The sequence below is a fragment of the Apaloderma vittatum genome, unplaced genomic scaffold, assembly GCF_000703405.1.
Source record: "Apaloderma vittatum isolate BGI_N311 unplaced genomic scaffold, ASM70340v1 scaffold5563, whole genome shotgun sequence".
Taxonomy (NCBI): Eukaryota; Metazoa; Chordata; class Aves; order Trogoniformes; family Trogonidae; genus Apaloderma; species Apaloderma vittatum.
The window spans coordinates 22533-44131 of record NW_009707390.1 but is presented as its reverse complement, the minus strand read 5'-3'; the positions used below and the strand labels follow the sequence as shown (position 1 = coordinate 44131).

Sequence of the window (21599 nt, the reverse complement as noted above, 5' to 3'; positions counted from 1 at the left end):
ACAGTTTTCCTTTTTACTGTGAAGGTCTGCGTAACCTGCTGATTTTTTGCACTTAAAATCTTTTTTCTTGGAGATTTGGGGAGGAAACAGATGTTTCAGGTTCTCTTTTGCTACTGACCAGATTTACCAAACATCTGTCCTGCTTTGGTAAAGAGAATGAAGTTCCCCTGGTGATTTCTAATGTGAGATCCTAGCCAAACAAACAAAGCGAACCAGACCTCTAGAGGACTTTCTGATAAATCATCAGGAGCAGAAGAGACGTGTCTTTTGCTCTTACTCTGAAACATCATCTACCCTGTCTTCTCACTTAAAACCCAGGTTTTAAGAACAGAGGGGAACTGGACATTTATTGTTATTGTCTTCTTTAATGGAAGTCTCTATCTTTAAGCTTTTTTTTATCCTTAGGATTTTTTTATTGTTAATATTCTGTTACGTGCTGTCCTTCAGCACTGGGAGACTTGGCAACTTCAAATACGTTCTTAACATTTATTCTTATATTTCTCTTCTTTTCACAGAGCTTGTGTTATCTTGGGTGTCATATTCCTCCTGTCATCTATATGTATTGTGATCAAAGCCATCCATGATCTTTCGAAGAAGGTGCTTCCAGAAGTGGTAAGGTGATTCATGTGCTTTAAAATGTTCTCATTATTCCCCACACTGCCAGTGAGACTGAAAAACCTCTTCTTTCAGCAAGCTCTATTGAACTTGGCAAAGCTGCAGCAGGTGTGTTTCCTGCCTGGCTGCCACTGCTAGTCCTAATCTTCAAGCAGTGCTTTTTCCTTATGTGATAGTCTAGTCTTCATGGGTTTTTATAGGCTTGACCCCATCTCTTCTTCTCCGTGGTTACCTTTATGGGGCAAATCTTTCTCAGCATAATCACTTAAAACTCTTATACAGGTCTGGAAGAGTTTACTTATGGAGAGGAGGTCTCTCTGGATTTAATGAAAGTGGTAGAATTTTATGAGGAGAATGTTTCCACAGTTTACTGCTCCACTGGCTTCAGTGTTTTATTTTTAACATGGAAGAAATGTATTTTTGGATTGTATTTTTTTGTTTTCCAGCTCTTGCCTCCAATTCCAGAGCCATGTACGAGTAGCAGGAATTTTTGCATGCTGGGTGAAAGAGCTGGCTTTTCAACTGGCTAATCATGGAGCATCACAAAGGGCTTTTCTCCTGCTCTCTGCTTTCTTTTGGTTATGAAAGCCAGCCCCTACTTGGCCTGTAGAGCAGCTCTCCCCAGCAGCCTTTCTCTCAGCTCTGCTCTGTCCTGTCCTGCTTGCTTCCTTTCAGTACTGGGTATTAACTTCCCTGAGCTCTACTCATCCAGACTGGCTACTCACTGGGAGAGCCATTTCACCATGGTTCCGCTCCCGGAAGTGTCTTGCTAATGAAACGAGACTTTAGTTCGGTTATTGTATGTATAACCTGATTTGGACCTTTTGTATTCAGCCTTCGTGACGTTTGGTCTATTTGTAAATGTGCAGAAGCTTTCACATCGTGGCTTCATCCTGCCAGGTGCCATTCTCAACACACAACTAGAAAGAAACTCCTGGCTTTCAACTAGGAGTTGGAGGCAGAGCTGGAAAAAAAAGCCAGAAAAGAAATTTCAACTTGTTACCTACTGTTAGCAGTGCGGATGACCTCCTGGGTCCTGCGCTGTCATGGAAACTTCCAAGAAGCTTGGCAACTACAGGAGCTTATTTTCAGTAGTTTACTGAAATTTGGACAAAGATGAGCCGTGTGGCGAAAGCCCATGAACTTACATGTTACTGAGTTGCAGCCAGGTGCATTGTTTGACCACAGGTGATTCATGTTCTCTTTGCATTTTCCTTTTCCTCTTTTCCAGTCTTCAAAATTTACTGCCTCCTCAGCTCTGCCAGCGTAGCAGCACATGTAGTTGTTCACCAGCCTGGTTCTGTCAAAATGATCTAGGTTAGCTTAAACACTTTTAATAGTCAGTTCTTAAACTCAACCAAAATCCTTTGATGGAACTGGGTTAGGGAGTGAGCGGTGATGCCATTGTGCCAGTAAGGCTGAAGGAGCGCCTCATGAGGGTGAGGGGAGATGGTGCAGTGATGGCCAGATAAAGGACAACCAGCTAACTTGGCTGGACCCAAACAGTGCCTCTGGCTGAAGTTCGACCCCTATTTAGTAAGAAAATGAAATAAGTAGTCTCAACTCTGTGAAGTAAAAGGAAAGTAAGAAGGGAGGCCACAATAATAATTAAAACACCCTTTTGATGAATTTATGGTTAGATTAATTTGGATGCCTGTTTAATTCATTGTAGGTTTAATGCTCTGATAATTCCAGCTGTAGAAACAAAAGCTTAAAAGGTGTGTCTTCTATATCTCACTCTTCCATCATTACAACTACTGTCTACAGGCAAGGAGTCTGTTTCTTATATACGGAGAAATGTTTCTTATTTGCATTATCAAGGTTATTTATGACTTGCAAGCATGTTTTACTTTCTCAGTTTTAATTTTTGAAATGCATTTACAGCAGAAAAAAACCCCACACAAACAAAATCAGAGCTATAGGAAGGTATTCCTCAAGAGAAGATCCTGTTACGTTTCAAGTGTCCTGTAAGAATAATTTCTACAGATACCTTTTGTCACACACTACCTTGTATTCAGACTTTGGTGCACTAAAACTTTTGGTGGAAGTTAGGGTGGATACCGCTTTCATTTGACATAGTGTTAGGATAAATAGATAATTTTGTTCCTGTGACATTGGGCTGTGACTGTTCTTGCTCATTTAGGCACTCAAGTATAATCGACAGTTTGAAGGATGTATGTGGCAGGGCACGGGCTGGTGCTGGCTAGTGGCAGGGTAAAAGCCACACGTACACATGTAAAGGATTTTCATACTTTGCAATTCTGCCTGGAAAGTAGGTTAGAACAAGGATGAAGAAAGATGGTACTTCTGTTCAGTGTCTCTTAAATGACATGGCAAGGGCTCTCATTTCAGAGTGTTTCAGTACATCTCGCTGTGGGAAATGGTTTCAGTAAGGGTTGCATGTCAGATGAAGTGCCTCTGCATAAACTGAGAATGGTGCTGAAAAATAGGGAGACTGAGAGAACAGCATTACTGCCGCAAGTCATGGGCGATGAGGTATTTTGCTTGAGTTCCTGTGTTAAAAATAGTGGGAGGAAAAGCATCTTGTTTAATGGAAGCCTTTCCAGTTGCTCTAGCTCTGCCTCCATCTGATAGTGATTTTCTGTTTGCGTAATGCTCCCTTAGCTGCTCTCAGCAGAAATAGTCATTCTTGCCAGTTGTTTGGGTCTTTGCTGATCGAGAATCTTCTCAGCTCATCTGCAGCTGCCCAGGCGACAGCGTTTGCGTCTTAGCAGAGTGGAAATCTGCTCATGTTAAATCGGTGAAAGGGAGAAGTTTCTGCCTCAATCTTTTATATAGGATGCTGTCTTCTACTTCTTGGACCATCAATGAGCTAGTTATTAATGTCACTAATTTCTATAATATCTTACCATGTAATTTAGCTATAATGTTCACCATACATGGAAAAATAATAGAACAGCATTTTCTGCTAATGGCTTTTTGCATATCAGGGAAGTAACCAGTTCTGCATCAAAATAGTGACCTGAAATATTTCCTGATGGTGATTTCTGTGTTACTGGGATTTCATATTAACCTGCTGCTCTGGTGGCGGGGAGGTATCCTTGTGGTGTGAACGAGAACAGGACATTAAGACAAAGGAAAGGTATCCCAAACTGGTATAAAATCAGGTGTGAAGAGCTCTGCACTAGACCTAAGTTTCACATGTGAGTCATAGTCGTATGACTTTTTTTTTTTTTTGGTATAGTTTACATCTTTATTAGTCTTTATTAGTCTTGAAGCAAAGGTCATTGAAGATGTGGGTACATCTCAAAGCATCCTGTGAAATTTTAGATGTGTGACTTCAATTTTAGGGGAGATAATGTGTCTAAAACCCAACTGGAAAACATTGCTCTTGGTGTTGGGATGCTGAATGCAAAGCTGGTATAGTCAGTCTCGAGGACAGAAATGATTTGGAATCCAGTACTCTCCTGTTCGTGGGATCTCTGAACAAAGTCTCTTTTTACATCTTAATTTTTTGGCAAACTTAAGTGAACTTTGTCAGACTTGAAAATTGGGAGCAGTTATAATGCCCTTGATTTCATTTTAATCTGCGTAAGTTTTGGAGAAATATTATGATGTGGACAAGTTAAATTTAAGAAATGAAACAGATCAAGCAGTTAAGTGTCTGCTTGCTGATTGTAAGGTGCTATAATTAAAATCCTGAAAGCAGAGTCAGTCAGGTCTGAACAGTTCCAGAGCTAATACACAAAGTTCATGAACATAGATTTTCTTTTACTTGTATGGATATTTGGTTAGAGGAGTCTTCAGTATTGTTGTCATTTCATATGGTAATTTCAGCCACAGGTCTGATGATCCTCACCAGTGTTTGGGGAACCAAAGGGAGGGAATGACAGGTTTACACATTAGTGGCACATCCAGCTCGACTACCCCATCCTGCAAAGGGCTTAAACGTCCACAGTTTCTTGTCAGACTGCAGAGAGGAGCTACTTAATTCACAGGACAGGAGCTCAGGTTTAGCTCACTCAGGCATTTTTCAGTCACCTACTTGAATTCTCTTTTATTCCATGCTGAATGTAATTTTGGTGAAACACTGTGAATAACGGCACTCCTGATTCACGCTGGCATGGAAGAAAGAACAAATAGAACTCCTGACTTTCTGCATTTCTTAATGCTGCTTCTGCCTTTTTTTCCCCTTGCTTTTTGTTTGTTTTACCTCTTTCTCTGTGTTAAGTAAAGTGAAGTAATAGGTATTGCATGTCTGTACAAGTGTTTCAGCACAGACTTTTTTTTTGTAATTCTTCTGAATGCTTCAAACCTTGGGAAACAAAGGAATGGTGTATTTCTCCTTTTGGCTCCCCTGCTTGATATGCCAAGGACTGCAGTTGCAGATGCTCTGGGTCAGGCTAAAAATCAGTCATCACTGACTTTCTTCATACCTTTCTTCTTAGTTTTATCTCCATTTTTAGATGAGGAAACTTGAAGAACCCACAGGATTCAAGGTATAGGAGTCACCAAGGATTTTTACAATATATTCATTTTTGCAAATTACCATTGAGCACTGAACTGCTATTTTTACAGAACTTTAACTATAGATTTCATCTCCTGCAGTTATCAGTGAGTTCAGAAATTGTCACTAAGTAAGCGTAGGCTTTTCCCTGTGCAAACTGCTTTAGATTTATATTATAATTAAAAAGAAACCTGTCCTGAAAAATGACATTCTGTGTCAAGAGAATTGGCCAGTGAATTAATTATACACTTAATATATAATTCTATGTTGGTATTAGTTACACATTTCTTATTATCAGGGGGAAAAGTTTCTTTTCAAGTAATTGAGATATATATTAATCCTCAGGGTTCAAAATGCAATCCCTTGTGCTAGTGCTTTCAATATTTGCAATGTAGAGCAGTGTTTTCCAACAACTGATCTGTAGAATTGTATTGCTTATTGTGTTTTAAAATTAATTAATTCATGAAGTCATGCATTACAGGGTTAAGGTAGGTATAGGAGAAATATTGCTACTGAAGGGATCTATTTGTCTAAAAAGGTCTGGAAACCACCAATATTGAATATACACATTGAGAAGTATAATGGAATTTTTTTTTTCTCCCATATTTTTTGAGCTTTGTATGTTACTTCTAATGAGAATCAGAAAATATATTATGGGTCTCTAATTTTTTGACAGAGGAGAAAATCATGAGAATAAGGCTTTCCTGTCCTTCCAGAGAGTTTGTCATGTAGCCTTATTTTGAATTTGCAGAGATGCCTCATTTTCCCTGGGAGGCGAATTTTTCTGTGGGTGTGTACGTAGACGCAGTTTTGACGGGCATCATGGTGTGACCTCCGTTCTCATCTACCTGAAAATGTAATTAATTAAAGCTCTCCTGTTTTAGAATTCAGAGATGGGATGACATTTTTCACTTGTGTTGAGAAACATGTTGCTTTTGAAGGAGATCCTGCTGTTTCTGTCCTACACTCATCGTACAGCCAGGATGCTTAGAGAGATAGAGAGAGCCTGCGCGGTGCCCACAGCCCCTCCCAGAATTTTTAAGTGACCCTGTCTTAGACTTCCTATGCATGCACTGCATATGACTGCAATAAGGAGCAGCTATGAACATGCTATTGTACACCTGGAAAACTTGAAAAAAACAGGGAAAGATCACAAATCCCAAGAAAAAAAATCATATTTACAGGAGAGGTGTGCCATTAATGTGTGAGAACCTTACAGCTACAGATTGCATTTCTCTGTGTTCTCTTGTTTTTTTTATATAGCTGTGAATTTCTTACGTAGCTGTGAATCTTTATTCTTTCAGTATGACATACTGTAGTTATTATTTCAGTTTCGTATTGTTGACCCCTAGGAAAATATTTTTCACTGATCAGATCTTCCTCCCCCTCCCCTCCTGTCTTCTCTCCTCTCTTTTTCCTTTGTTCCTAATAGACTTGCTGGAAGTGTTAGAAGAAATAGGCCAGCTGCTCCTCTTTCTAGGGTGTTTGGAATGAAGACTTCTTATAATTTTAGCTGTTATTCAGTACACCTGACTTACAAAGCTAATCAGTATTTGACATTTGAAATATAAAAACTTTATTCTTCCACTTAATTTTAAATGAAGGTTTATCAGGTGATGTGATTTTTCTACAATGTTGTTTTTTTACAATGTTGAGTGTTGAACCTAAAGTAGAATCACTTCTTGTTGGCTCAAAAATGATTTACTATATTTTTCCCCCCTAGCTATCAGATTCAGAATATTTTCCCTTTTGTTACTCACAGCGTTTGTTCTCCAACCTATGTTAGCTGTAATAAGGTAATTCCCACTAGGAAAAGGAATTACCATTCCTTTATTGATGTTTGAGAGAGCTATATCCACAGCCATTACTGACCCTGAGGATTTGGTGCACATACATTTCATTACAGATAAGGAGGAACAGTGATGTTGTGTATCATTGATGACATCATGCTTGAATTTGTGTAAATTTTAGTGAGATTTTGATTATTTTTTTTTAATATGTGGAGAAAAGAGTTTAAAAATCAAATTAAGCATAGGTCTCGAGCATTGTTTTTCATTTGCAATTGCTAGTGTTAGTGCTTGCCATCTCCCTGAAAAAATCCTTTTTCATTTGCCCCTTTACCTTCTTCGTGGCAATTACTATTTATTCTGGGATAGTATAAATATAATTTAAATGTAAATGATATATTTTATTTTGACTGTTGCCCCCTCAAAAATTGCAGCCCTTTTCTTGTTTATTAAAGAATGCTAGAAAAGCGCTGCCCAGCCACACTCAGAATGACTGTTTTAATTTCACCTGGGGTTGTAAATCAATATCCATTTACTATTCAGTTACTGCTTCCATTTCCCTGGGTAATAGTGTAACACATGTAATGTCAATGCAGTTTGGCATTTGTCCTCATTAGTATGGCAAAGGACACTTTTTTGTAAGAGTAAGCAAGCATCATGCCATATTTCTGACATTTCTTGCAGAACGAAGAAGGAAAAACGTCATCAGTTTGTGTACAGAAGATGTGCAGGACATCTGATGTGGCGCCTCCAGTGCTTTCATAAATGAAATCACTTGAAAGCTTGGGCCACACATAATTCTAGCCTGTGCTATTGATTACAGTTAAAATTGGAAGCTAGGGGTGGCACAGTGTGGCTTTATGACTTCTAATTTATTTACTGATTTAATAGTTTATTATAAATACTTCAGAAATATATTTATCAATGTCAGCAGTTGAGTTATGGGTCAATATCAATATAGCGAATAATACTTGTGATTATATACATATAATAATTGTCTTTATACCTGCTTCCCTGTACATTTATAGTCTCATATATATATATAAAAATAATTTATTGCTTACTATTTAAAATTCAAGTCCTGTATACACTACTTATACATTAGAATGTTGCTTTATAATTGTTACCTATTATGTCTGATTTGGTGTTTGGCCTTGAATAATTAACTGAACCCTAAAGTTCAACCCCTCATACAGGTTGGTGAGAGTGTTGTGGATCCTTGAACTAGCTGCAAAGCCAGGATTGGGAAAAATATATCAACTCCATTTGTTCAAGTAATTTAGTGGAAAATCTTGGTTTCAGATTTTACCACATGGTGATGAGAAAGAAAGTAGGCAGCTGCCAGCCTTGGTGGGTTCTGTGAAATGTGTTGCTGGTCTCAATCCCCACTGAACTGGTGAAATAGCAGTCTCATTAAAGAGACGCTTCAGAGCGTGGAGAAGTACTGTTTAAAATTATGGGTTTTAGCTGTTTGGTGCTAAAACAAAGTAGGTGAAATCTGGGAAAACGACAAGCACGAGTCATGGCAGAGTTTCAAGCAGACCCGTTGCAGGAGTCCTAAGGTTTGTAGCCCCTCAGTTCCTGGCCCCAGTGCTCCCACAGCGGCATGTGGGGCACTCGGTCTTCGTTAGCTGCTTCTGAAGCTGCACTCTGTGCTGCGGAAATGCTTTGTCGCTGCGCTTCAGCACCAAAGATACAAGTTTAAACATTCGTAAGATTTTTGGGTTTGGTGTGCTAATAATAGTTCTTTATATCTCTGTGTGAAGAGACTGTCTCCTACATGAGTCAGACACTGGGCTGTCGCTTTGTTTTCTGACAGTGAAGTGCAATTAAAACTCTTGCCCCTTTTGAAGTTAGCTGGTGAGGGAGACCCTCTGGCTTCCCAGAAGGTCCCTCTAGACTGATTACATAAGCTATTACTTGAGAGAAAATGTGAGGCTTGGACTTTTTAAAAGTGTGTTAGTTACATCTCTGTACAGATGTTGCATGGACTTGGTGAACTTAGAGGTCTTTTCCAACCTTAATGATTCTATAAAAACAGAACCCTTCAAGGGAAGAGAAGTGAAGTCAGTCCTTTTTGGTTAAGTAACATTTGTGCGTCCAGGTGACATGAGAGCTGCTGAGGGACCTGGAGGAGCGTGAGGTGGTGGAAAAAATGTGAAGGTAGGGATGGGGAGCAAGGTGGTAGCAGGCCCTGATGTGTGCTGGGGAGGACGGTGACCAGTCACTTGGACTGAAGAATGGTCATTGTCAGGGCCTGTGAGACAGATGGTGAGTTGCAGAGATGGGAAGAATTAATATTTAACAACACAAACTCGGCTCGCTTTGAGCAAGCCATGACATCGCTCCTTGCCAACAGCATCTGTAGCGTTCCAGAAACACGTGCCTGCTTCCGCAGCCAGGATGAAAAAGGCTCAGCAGAGAAGAGGTACAACACCATGTGACACCAGCTTCTCCAGGAAGGGAAAAAAATGTAATGAAAAAGGTGGAACCAGTAATTCCTGGCTCCTGTGGGAGTGGGGAGGCGTTTCACCCAGTGGCTGGTTCATGGCAGAAGCTAAGGAGAGGGCAGAAGAGTGGAAACCTGCAGCTCTCAGGGGGTTGGAGAAGCAGCTTGTTTCGGGCTTACGCTCAAATGAGCTACCAAGGGGAGCCAGAGAGGAGGATCACACATAGATTTTAATCATAATATTGTATGTGTTGAGACCGCTGGGGAAGAACACTGAATGTGCTGCTTCCTCCCGTGCTGGTGAATATGTTTTTACTCAAGACTACCCTTGAGGTGAAATGAGAACGCTTTTACATTCTGGAAGTGAAAGGACTAATTAAAGGAGAGGAGGCAGAGGGGACTTGGAAGAAATAATATATGAAATCAGGACAAAATTTTAGGGTGAGAATTAGCTAGATGCATTCTAGGAAAAGACTAGGAGCACAAATCAACTGAAATTTAGTTACTAGGCTGGGAATTGGGTTGCAATATCTCTACCTAATAAGCCAAGCAGTGAAGTATCCCATGTGGCTTTTTCTTTTAGTCTGTACTATAGATTCAGAAAGAGATCAGAGCCCCATCATCATCATCAACAAATTTTCCTTAAGCCATAGGATGTGCTGCTGCTTTCAGTGAAATCTTTGAAAGCAAGGATGGAGGTGTTCTTGCATTTTTGCAGACCCATCTTCTCAGCTGTACCAGCAGGGACAATGCTTTGGGATAAAGTGGAGGAAAACTGCCTGCTGACTTCTATTGTTCCTTCCCTAGGATTGAGAAAAAGAGCATTCTAGGAAAGTTTTCTTTTGGGAAACTGTCACAGCATAAAATCTCGCATAAAATAAATACGGACATTGTAGCTATTAGAGTGCTATGTAGTGAGGTGGCAGTCCAGGATGGGCACCTGACTTTACGTATGGTGCCATTTTATACACGAACCTATCTAATAAGATATATGTGTCCTTTAATTAAAGTCTCGTGTACAGCGTAGTAGTAATGAGGGAGTATGATGAAAAGAATTGGAAGAGCTTTATTTACCACGCTCAGAAGGCTTTATCATATGGAAATTATCAGAATTTGAATTTTTATCATCTGTGACAATTTGCTACTGCTTTAATTAAAATAACACCGAGGACGTGTACAGTGAGACTGGCTAGATGTGCTTCTTGCTCTTAATGACTGTCAGATGGGAAGGCAAGGGGTACGGAGAGGGCAGGACTGCGGGAAGATCCGGAGGGAGATGATACCAGATGGCCAAGCTTGTTTTATTAATTTAGATCTCCATTATGGCTTCTCTTCCCTTCGTTTGTCCAAAAGGATGAGTTAGTTTAATGGGAATCATTTCACAGCCACGGTATGACGTGTTTAACTCTTTGGAAACCGTAGCACTGGACCAAAGCGCAGGGCTCAGTCGGGTGCCCTGTTGGCCGGCCGCTTTCACCCTGTGCTTTGGGGGCATCACTCACATCTGCAAAGCTGCCTTCGTGAGTGGCAAGTGGCCTCTCTCCCCTTCTTCCAGCTCTTGGGTGTCTGAGTGCCCAGAAAGCACAGCAAAGTACTGAGAAAAGTGAATTTAAAAGATGTCTTTTTCCCCCTCCTTGGGTTTTGTCTTCATGCGTGTGTGCTGTTACTGAGGTATCTGGTGCCTCCCTGTGGCTGTTGTGAGATGATCGTGATTTTTAGATACTGCAAGTATTTAGGGGTTTAGCGAGAGAAGAAAGGAGTATCGTCTTCTGAAAATCTGTTTGACGCAGCAAGAAATTGCTGAGGCGATTGCATTAAGAATGGGATTTTTTCAATTTCTTCTCTTTCTGTGTCCACCCTTATAACAAAGGAACTTTGCTTTGTCAGATCTTCTGCATTATCAGTGGTTATTGGATTAGTATTAGCAAGAAAATGAGATTGTTGTCTGTGATTCAATTTAAAAAACACACCAAACTTGCGGATATCTAGTTCCCATGCCCTCTATAAAAAGGCTGTTCATTAGATCACTTTATTAGTTGATTCAGAACTCTCTATCACTCATTATTTTGAGATGGTTTTTTTTGTTTGGTTGGTTTGGGGTTTGTTTGGTTTGGGTTTTTTGTTGTTTTTTAGATTTAACTTCATTAGCATAGATTTTTGGGCTGAATTCAGTTTTTTTCCTGCATGTGTCACTAAGCTCACAGTATGTGGAAATGCATCTTGTCATTTGTTCTGGCTATACATTTGTCATCAAAATTAGTCAGGCCGCTTTACTGGAGTCCAAGGTTTGCTTGCCACGACTGCTGTTGCAACTGGACCGGGGGAAGGTCCCATTCTCTGTGGGCAGCCTGGGAATGGCTCTGACTGCTCACCCAGCAGGTGGGAATAGACATGACTGGGGTGATGGAGCATATCGTTCTGCTTCAGACTGTTCTGTAGTCCTACACGTGTGCTCTATATTAAATATTAGGTGAAATACTGAATAAGTTATTAGATGAGATTGGATTAAAATCTTGAGATCAATCAGAATTTGTCAGGCTCTCAAAATTAAGCCTTTGGGCATGATAAATACACGTTTTTGAGAAAGGTACACAAAATGTAGGGGCAGAAATTCAGAAAAATTTGGAGTGCTTTGTGTAAAGCTTGTCCAGACTTTTGGAGCTTTGTTGTAATTTCAGATCTTCTGAAAGCTCCTAATTTTCCTTGCTAGACTGACAGCAATCAAATATTCTCAGTCCTTCCTTAGTCCTTCCAAAGCACTCCCAAATTTCCAGTAATTTTGTTAGAATAATTTTTCTAATGCTTCTTATCCTACCTTTACCCAGTGCTTGTGTTCCCTGTTCTCAGTGCTCCTATTTTACTCTCCTTCCCTTGGTGCATTTTGTCGTAATGTTCAATATCATACCACAACTAGAGAGAATGAGCTCAAGACCGAGAGTGAACAAAGTAGACTTTGAAAATTATATGACATAAAAAATTGCATGAAAATATATCAAATGATTTATTTAGGAATGTGAGTACATTATACAAGTAATCTAATTCCCAACATCTTCCTGGGCAGCTCTCAAAACCCTGTTTTGATTTCTTTGGGTTTTGAATTGCTGCTAAAATAATGAAAATGGATGGAGTGGATGATGAATCATCATGACAATGTTTACTATCAATGGGGATTTTTTGCCAGAGCGTTTGAATCAGTAACAGGGTCCCAGTGGCACTGGCCCACTTAGACCTGCAGGTTAAAAAAAATAAAAAAAATAACATCCTTGCTAGTTCCTTTATTAGTACTGATGTCACAACAGCTTAAATTAAAGTTTCTAGTAAGAGTAATAAATTGCTCTATTTCAGAGCTCTGTGGTTAGATGTCAGGAAGCATGCTAAGAGCTTCCTTGGGTTTTTCTGCACAGCCCCTGGGCTGATGGACCTCAGCAGGGAGAAGGCGCAAAGACTCCCCTTAGGTGCTTTCTTGCAATGCTGGTGTTGCAGCACCCAGGAGTATGTCCTCCCAGCCCAACACAGAATAGTCAGCAGAAAGAGGTAGGTGCCTCCTGATGACCTTTTAGAGAACGTGTGGTAAATAATAATGAGTTACTCTTATTCGCCCTACATAGGCACGCGGCCTTCTGCTGAGGGACCTGGGCAGTCTATGTTATGCATTTAAATTAAGTAATGTGGGTATTTAGCTGTGAAATGAAGGTCCAGGGAAAATCTGTTTTCTAAGAAAAAGCTAAATCTGACTTTGCACATCAGTATCAAAACTTATGGACCAGACTTTACCTTAGAAGAAGGAAACCGAACAAAACCAAACCAAGTGCAGAATCAGAAATAATGTTAAATGGTTCTTTCTCACATCAAAAATCAACAGAGGTCTGGTAAGTGGGATTCTACTCTCAAGCCTTTCTGCTGCTCGTGGGGACTTTGTTACTGATTGACTAGACACTAGACTATTAGGCAGTCTGCAGGTATATATGGTCGTGATTCTGAGGAGTTTGAGTCAATTCAAAATTTGTTGCTGGTAACCGTCCTTATTTATGTTTTTAAAAGAAATTATAGACAGCAGTCTAAGCAAAATAAGCACTAGCTGTTGTGAAAGTCATAAGTGAGGAAATCTTTTCCTCAGGCTGTATGCTTCGTTGGCACAAATAACTGCCCAATAACTAGTCCTGTTTGTCATTTAATATATGGGCCGTGACCAGAAGATACACTAATGTCTGTCATCTTTTCTTTCAGGATGATTTTCTGTACAGTGTCTCCGTTTTAAGTGGAATCCTTTGCACTGTCTTGGCAGTAATCAAATTTATGCTGGGAAAGGTCCTTACAAGCAGAGCGCTGATAACCGATGGTGAGTGTGAACTTGATCCTGCTGCATTTGTAGACTCTTCCAGGGAAGATTCTAGAGACAGAGGATGTGAGTGACTCCCGACATGAGGGTTGAAAGAGCACTGAAATAAGGAGGCCACTGGGAAATGGAGAAAGCCCCAAATCCAGAAGAGTCTGTGGTACTACTAGCCTCTTGCATTTGTGCCCCAGCTGAAATAGGTGTGTGGTGTAAGTCCAAGGGTTAATGTGAGGACAGCAAGCAATAACAGAGAGACAGAGGTGAAGCACAGAAGGAATTAGGTGTGCCTTAGCCAGACCTTCAGCTACAGAGTAGGAATATGACACCAGTTTATGTGGCTCTGGTTAAGTCCCACCTATCCTTGCTGTCCAGTAAACAATTTCATCCCGACAGTTAGAACGAAGCACGCCTGTCGCAGAAGACGCCTCCCTGCCTTGAGCAGGAATCACAACCATCATTCATACCTGTCCCTGTAGACTTAATTTGCCGCCATAGTGGTTTTCCTGCCACTCAGTAGAGCTGCTGGAGCATCTCATGTGTGAAACGAAGCCTCTGCCTGCCACTGCCCCGCGCTCCTCTGGCCCTGCTGCAGTTTGGCACGAGGTCAGTCTCATCCACTGTATCCTTAGAAGACTTCACTGCCGCTACTCTGTTGGCCCAAGGGTGTAGCGCCTGAGTGTTGCTGGTTCGGAAGGTATGTTTGGTGGCACGTTTTAAGAGTGGCCTGTGAATCTTCAGAAAGCTGCAAACAAGTGAGGCCACAGTGATGGCGCCTTACAAATGTCTACCAGTTTTTATCTGCAAGCACAGGGCAGTTTGAAATACTCTCTAAATATACACGGGAGGGTGTTAATGATTCATGGACTGTGGTACATAAATTATATTACTCCGCTAAAGATTTCACTTTAAGGAAATCCAGTGTTCAGCTTACTCTAGGGATACACACAATTGCTTTATTTTAAGTAATTTAAACATGCTCAAAATTTTTTTTGTGATGTGTGATAACACGTATTACGAGTATGTATATTTCATATCATCCCACTTATATAAATACTTAAAGGGTATTTATATTTTAAATACAAAATAAGGAAAAAAGGAATCAGAACAGCAGTGCGGGGGTTACCGCTAAGCTACTGCCTCCCTGCGTCTGTGATTCTCTCCTGGCAGTCCATGCTGTTCAGTGAGCTTACTTTTACTATGGACTAGACATTTTGAAACAACAAAAAAAAAATCTCCAACCTGCAAAAAGGATTCTGAAAGGATCCTGGGAGCTACAGACCAGTGAGTCTGAGTTCCTTTGCTGTCAGAGTGCAAATGTCAAATGGTTCGGAGCTGTGTCTAGGCAGGGGCATGATTAACCCTCCCTTTAAAAAAAATGCAGCTAGCTTTTGAAACAGAGCATGGTTTGGGTTTTGTTTTTTTCCAGAGAAGAGGTTAGCTGAAAAATTCCTCAATAACTCTAGCTCTGAATTTGTCTCCTGTATAACAGAAATCTCTTCCCCTATAATTACATTCTCATGCTAATTATATTGCTTCTGAGCTCATTCTTTGGTTAAAAAAATTAGGGAATAAGTATACAATTACCTCGGTCTGTTTTTCATCTCCCTTTTCTCTCCTTGAGAGCCACTTTAGAAAATGTAGGAGGCTGATCTTACCATGTGTGGCTAAATATCTTCTTTCACAATATATATTTACATATATACTTGATTTATTAACAATCAGGAAGCGACAATGTGATTCAACAGCTGAGGCAGATTTAGCACGCCCTTGCATATCTTTTTTTAGTGTTTTCTGTTTCCTGCTAATTTACCTCCTGCAATCACTGGCTGTAGACCAACAAACTGTTTCCACTACCAAGAGCATACATTTTTCTTGCTGAAAAATAGAATTATTTTCAAAATAGCAAATTCTCTCTCATATGAGTCAACCTCTATTAACAATTTTTTTAAAGAACAAGTATTTCAGCTGTAGAGTTGCCTAGGAAAGGTCAATTTTTAGCTATGTCTTTCAGAAAGACTTGACGTGATTTATTTAAGGACCAGCTGTGAGAGGTCAGGATCAAAGGAGGCATTTTGGACTAAGTGATATGGATGTGATATATCTGGGGAACTGGAAGAAAACCTGGCAAAGTGCTGACTAGAGTTGACTTACCAAGCGGTATAGAATATTTCAAGTTTGATTTTTTTCATTTGCTACCTAGGTTAAATAGTGTATGTATCCACCAAACAAATACAAATCAGTGACACTTTTTGTAGAACAGTGATGCCTTTTGGATTGTTGAGGGGAAAAAAATAGAAAAAGGGAGTTTGGGGAGAGTTGAAGAAAGAATGGCATTAATTATTCCAGGAGCTCTGTCTCTCTCTCTTAGAGACAAAGAGAAAAGGTTTTAAAAAAGAGAGGAATCTAAAAGGATGTTCATAAAAATTGTGAATAATAGGAAGCTCTTGTGATATGTCTAAGGCATCAATGGAAAATACTCCTCGGGTTATCCTGTGTGTCTTCCCTAATGCAGGTCTAGTATTTGAAGGAATATTGCTGTTTGGAAAATTAGTCTCAAGAGGTGAAAGCCGTATGAAACAAACAGCTGCTAGAACTGACATTTGGAACTAAACAGAGAATGAACAAATGGGGAGTGACCAAACCAAGACACACAGTGCAGGGAAATTCATGTCCAGTTATTTCTCTTAGCCAGGACAAGTGTCAGAGCTCTTCAGTGCTGGTCAGACACCAGCTGGTCTGTGTTTGATTTGTCGTACTGGAGGGTGGCACAGAACTCGGCTGAATGGCACCCCTGCCTCCCCAAGTGCCAGAGTGGCCCTGGTGTGACAAGGCCTTGTCTTCCTACACGTTAACTCTTCTTGGGTGAGATGGTTAAAGCAATTTCCTTAAGATTTGGTTCTTCATTATTTTTTTTGCTTTCCCCTTTCTAGGTTTCAACTCTCTTGTAGGTGGAATAATGGGATTTTCCATCCTTCTTAGCGCAGAAGTTTTTAAACACGATTCTTCTGTCTGGTATCTGGATGGCAGTATAGGAGTTTTAATTGGACTTACAATATTTGCCTATGGAATCAAGTAAGTATCTCCTGTGAGCAGGTATTTCTGTATGTACAGCAGATGGGCTGTCTGTTTAATGTAATAAGCTGTAGCTCTTAAAGGCTTATGTAATGCCAGTAAAATTAGTCTCTGGAATTTATTAGACTAGCTGCCGATACTGAAGCAGAGTGTGTGGAAAGGGAGAAAAAATTGTGTCTCGCGTCAGCTGGAAAGAAGCCAGGACTTAGAAAGAAATTAGAATAATTTTTGGAAGGGTTTTATGTACCTGAATTTGGAAATAGAGGCTTTCAAATATTTGAAATATAACCACAAATCCTGGATTAAAAAAAAATAATCCCTTCATGCTGCTTTATGGCACGTTCCTAAGCACTGCTTCTTTCCAAAAGAAAGGATTCATTGAAGGTAAGGTGCCCAAGTTTAAATAATGACCTTGATAATGATTTCCATCCTAGTCCTACCCTGTAGCAACTTGAACCGAAGGTTAGCCAGTCATGTTTCAAGTGTTGTTTCTATTGAATTTTAAGATGTTTCTTGATTCATGACACCAGAAATAGAATAAAATGAAATGAAGCTCTGCCATGTGCTTCAGTGCTGCCACAATTTCCCTTGGCTGCATGGAATCTAGGAGTTTTTTATTTTATTCCACCTTCTGCCATAAGAGAAATGGGGAGATGGAGCATCTTTTGTTAATTGGAATTACAGCTGCTGAGAAGCAGACCTGGGCCAGGCTGCAGTAAGCTGGCACCTGAAAGCTCTGTGGCTATTTTTTTTTTAATTTGGAAAATTAAAGTAACAGTTTAATGGAGAATACCATTCTTGGAAAAAAAAACCGCTGTAATCATTATGTTTTTCCAGCTAGTTTTACAATGGAAATAGAGGTAAATCCATACAAAAGGTTTTATTTCAATGTACCAAACAGCATCAGAAATGGGTTTTAATATGGCCACTGAAACTCATGCCCCATCTATGCCATCACTCTGCTGGACAGTGCGCTCGGCCCTTGTGTCACCAACACATAATGGAGAATAAAACTAAATTCTGTTTTGGCAGCTGCCTGATTTTACAGCTTGTGAAACTACAGTTCTCCTTGGCTTTTTCCAGCAGCAGCAGCAGCCTGCTGTGAACCAGGTTGCTACAAGAGTGCCTTTTCCATTAATCCCTCTGTGGCTTCTGCAGGCAGAAGCGGCTGCTGCTGGGCTTTTCAGTTCTCCAGTGCAGCCCTGCATCCAGGCTTCCCTCTCCCCACACAGTTTGCTTTACACTCCTTGTTGGGCAGAATTAATTATGGGGCAGAATTAATTCTGATCAAGAGAAATCAAGATAAGGCTGTTACTACACCTGCGTTATTTTTAACTCCTAAAAGTAATATATATAATATACAATATATTCTATAATAACACATATATATATAATATGTAATGTTATATAATGTAAATCAATATTTACAAGTAACTAGAACACTCCAGTTCTGGGGCTTTCCAGTGTCTCTGCAACGACACTCCTGTGCTTTCCTCTGCAGGTTGCTTATCGATATGGTGCCCCGTGTAAGGCAAACGCGCCATTATGAAATGTTTGAGTGAAGATCACGCCCTCTTCTCTGTCAGGACTGTAAAACTACAGCATCGAACATTTTGGCAAGTGGTGCCAATGGTATTTTACTAAATATGCAGTTTGTTTCCCGTGGTCTGTTTTAGTTGAAATTTGTTTGAATGGGAAATCTCTCTGTAAAACTGGCATATGTGAACACTGCTTGCAATTCAGCAAAACAGCGGCATTTTTTATTTTAAGTATGCTCTTGAGTCCTGTGACAATAGAAAACATGCAGTTTGCAGTTTTAACCCAGCTGCCATGTTGTATATTCCAGAGTGAAAAGTGTTCTTAATGATGTGATAAACCTGTGGGTAAAGAAGTGCCAGTTTCAGATCTTGTTTTTCTCTTCTTTTCCCTTGGCCTGTATGTTCCCAAACACACGCCATAGCAGAAGTACAGTCCTTGCTCACCTCTTCAGCTAACAGCGTATCCCACGTCGAGTCTGGACACCAAGAGCTGTGTTGCGTAAAACACTGAAGTAGCTACTTCCTGCCCCCACTTCAAATAGATGCACAGAAAGAGCGGGTACAAACCTTTCTGTGATCAGAGAGACACTTCATTTTAATCCTAAATTAACTGAAACTATACCTCTTTGATTCAAATTCTATTTTTTCTTACCAAGACACTGTTCATAGCTTTGCATGGACCAAACAAGCCCACGCAGTATTGCTGTACAGACCAAAGCCAAAAAGTCGTGCGAGGAAGAGGAGCTGATTGAGGAATGGGATTTTTCGTCTTCTGTTACCCTGTATGCAGCTGTCCCAGTGTGTGTGACGTTGTGGTTGCTCTGTAGTCTGACGATGGCACAGCAGTGGCTCAATCTGGTGGTGAGATACAGATCTATTTACTAGATTTAGATTGTCCTGTAAAGTGTTGCTCACCTTCCATCACGCATCTAATATATTACTTAATAGCAGGTTAAATTATCAAAGAATCTTGGTGTATAATCAATAAAACTGGTATCTATTTTATACAGTATCTGTAAGTAACATTTGAAAACTATTTCCAGAATGTATCATAGAACAAAGTCTTCCTGTATAGCAGCCAATTAAACTGGATTCTCTGGCTATATCCATCTTCTCTTTATTTTATGTATTTCAGGTTGTTTTTCACGACACAGAACCAGTACTGTTGCTTTTTTCTTCTGTTTATCACAGGTGGCTAAAAACCCAGACAGTCTGTCCACTGTCAAGTTTGCAGTAGGAGCACAGCAACAGCGAAGTAGCTAACGTGGGCTACGTCAGCTAGAGCAGATGCACAATTAATCTGGTCAGTGACGGATGTACAGTGTGGACACTGATTTAGTTATTTATTTTTTTTAACCGATGCCTTGTGATGCTAAATCTGTATCTCCTGGCATCTGTCACTTTGCAAGTTCTCAGCCAGATCCTTAAGGATCTTTAGTAAGACCCAGCTCTAAATGATGTGCGTGGGAAGAGACCAGCCCGAGGTTTCACTGACCTGACAGTGCCAATCTGCAGAGCACGGGATTGGAAAGGTGACACTCAGTTCTGCTTGAAAAAGAAAATTCTAGATTTTTTGAGGTATCTTCAGCATCAGAATCACAGAACCAGAGCCTGACCGTAGCGATATCAGATATTTCACGGGTTTGTTACTTTTATTAGTAGTTTACTCTCTTTTGCCTCTCTAGGGGCTTTATTACTTCCCCAATCTCATTCTTAGTCATTAAAATGACACTTGGGAATTGGTAAATGTGCTGCCCTGCTGGGCCCGGTGCTCCAGCAGCCCGTTTGTAGCAGAGGGCAGGACCAGCTGCTGCAGAAGACAAAGAAGAAGGCTGCATGGTTTGTGGCAAGATGCTTCACTCACCATGGAACCGTTGCAGCACAGAAGCCACAGACCAGTGGGACATTCAGACCAACACCCAGCTCAAACAGTAAATTCCACTAAAGCCCGGAGTGGAAATCGGAGCGCAGGACTATGCAGATGTGTTCAAGCATGAAGCAAGGTTCAACACTGAGTAAATGAGGTTTTATACTTCTTCGTGAAACTCCAGACTGCTCTTGGAGGATGTTTGTAAGTAGAGTCCCACTGTGTAGCCTTTGAAAAGGAGCTGTGGTTAAGCAAGTTAATCATACTTTTTCTTATCAGATTAATTTAAGCCAATTGCAGAAACTTTCAGTTACCACAGGTGCTTCAAAGCATTTCTGATATTAGCAGGTAAATACAAGAAAATAACTTAAATACTTGTGATACTTAAAAGGAAAAAGACCGGAAAATTATACTCAGAACTGAAAGCAAACACATGCTGATGAAGCCAGCTCACATCAGGGAGACTTTGCATGGTACATGACAGTAGGAAAGAAAATAATCGCTCATCCAGTTTACCGAGACACCCAGCACTAGCCAGCCAGCCTCAACAGTAACAGCATCTATATTAGTTTGCTTTATGAAATACCTGTGCCAGTTGATTATTCTAACTACGAGCTAACAAGCGTGCTTCCAGCTAAGGGAAGGTGGGCTTTTCAAAAGCTGCAGTAACTCAAAAGCACTCGGACTAATCACCTGAAACTTGGCACTGGCCAACATAATACTTTGCTGGGTGATCAGACTTGTCAGCACTGCCAGCTCGTCGCCATTATGCACAGGGCACGAGGAAGGAGCTGCAGTGTTCATACACGGAACTGTGGTTGCCAGTGCAAACTGACACCTTAATAAATCTGGCCAACCTCAGAATTGCAAATTAATCCCTGAAAGTGGCTACAAATCTGAGCCTCTACTTTGAATGTGATCGTATTGTTCAGCAGAGAAGGAAGCTAGCAATAAACTCGCACCATAAGGACTACAGCAGCTGCAGGCTTGAATCTCCAGCCATGTCCTACATGCACCAGGTAGGCATGAGGTGTGTTTTAACAATGGAAAAGGATAATGTTCCACTTTCAGCTAAAAGCCAGATTTTTTGAATAGATTGATGTTCCTTGCTCATTTAGTCCCATTTCACTTCTAGCAAGAGTATGTAAGCCATAAAATAAGCATCACCCAACCATGGGGGAGGAAAGCAACCTCTAAAGAAGCTCCCTGCTGAAATGAAGTTCCAGAAGTGGATCTGAAGCGAAGACCCCAGAGATGCAGCTCCTCAGATGTGGGCAAATTCAGCTCTAGGCATATACCTGCATCTGGGAACGTACCACAGAGGTGTCCACTGCTAATAATACCATTTGCATTGCTGTGACCTCAGTTGCCTGCGGGGAAAAAAGCAGAGCTGCTTCTGGCATCCTTACAGTGTGGGCCAGCTCAAGAAGATAAGACAAGTATTAAACCTTAATAATACATAAAGCA

The 21599-nt window shown here is 40.5% G+C and overlaps 1 protein-coding gene across 1 annotated transcript; it reads left to right on the top strand.

The window, feature by feature from the left end:
- Positions 1-515: 515 nt before the first annotated feature.
- Positions 516-19370, top strand: TMEM163 (transmembrane protein 163; the record flags this gene model as incomplete). Its single annotated transcript, XM_009866172.1, has 4 exons — positions 516-612; positions 13547-13658; positions 16586-16727; positions 18229-19370. Coding segments are annotated over 4 exons (412 nt in total), but the record flags the coding sequence as incomplete, so codon positions are not given.
- Between the last annotated feature and the right edge of the window lie 2229 nt (positions 19371-21599).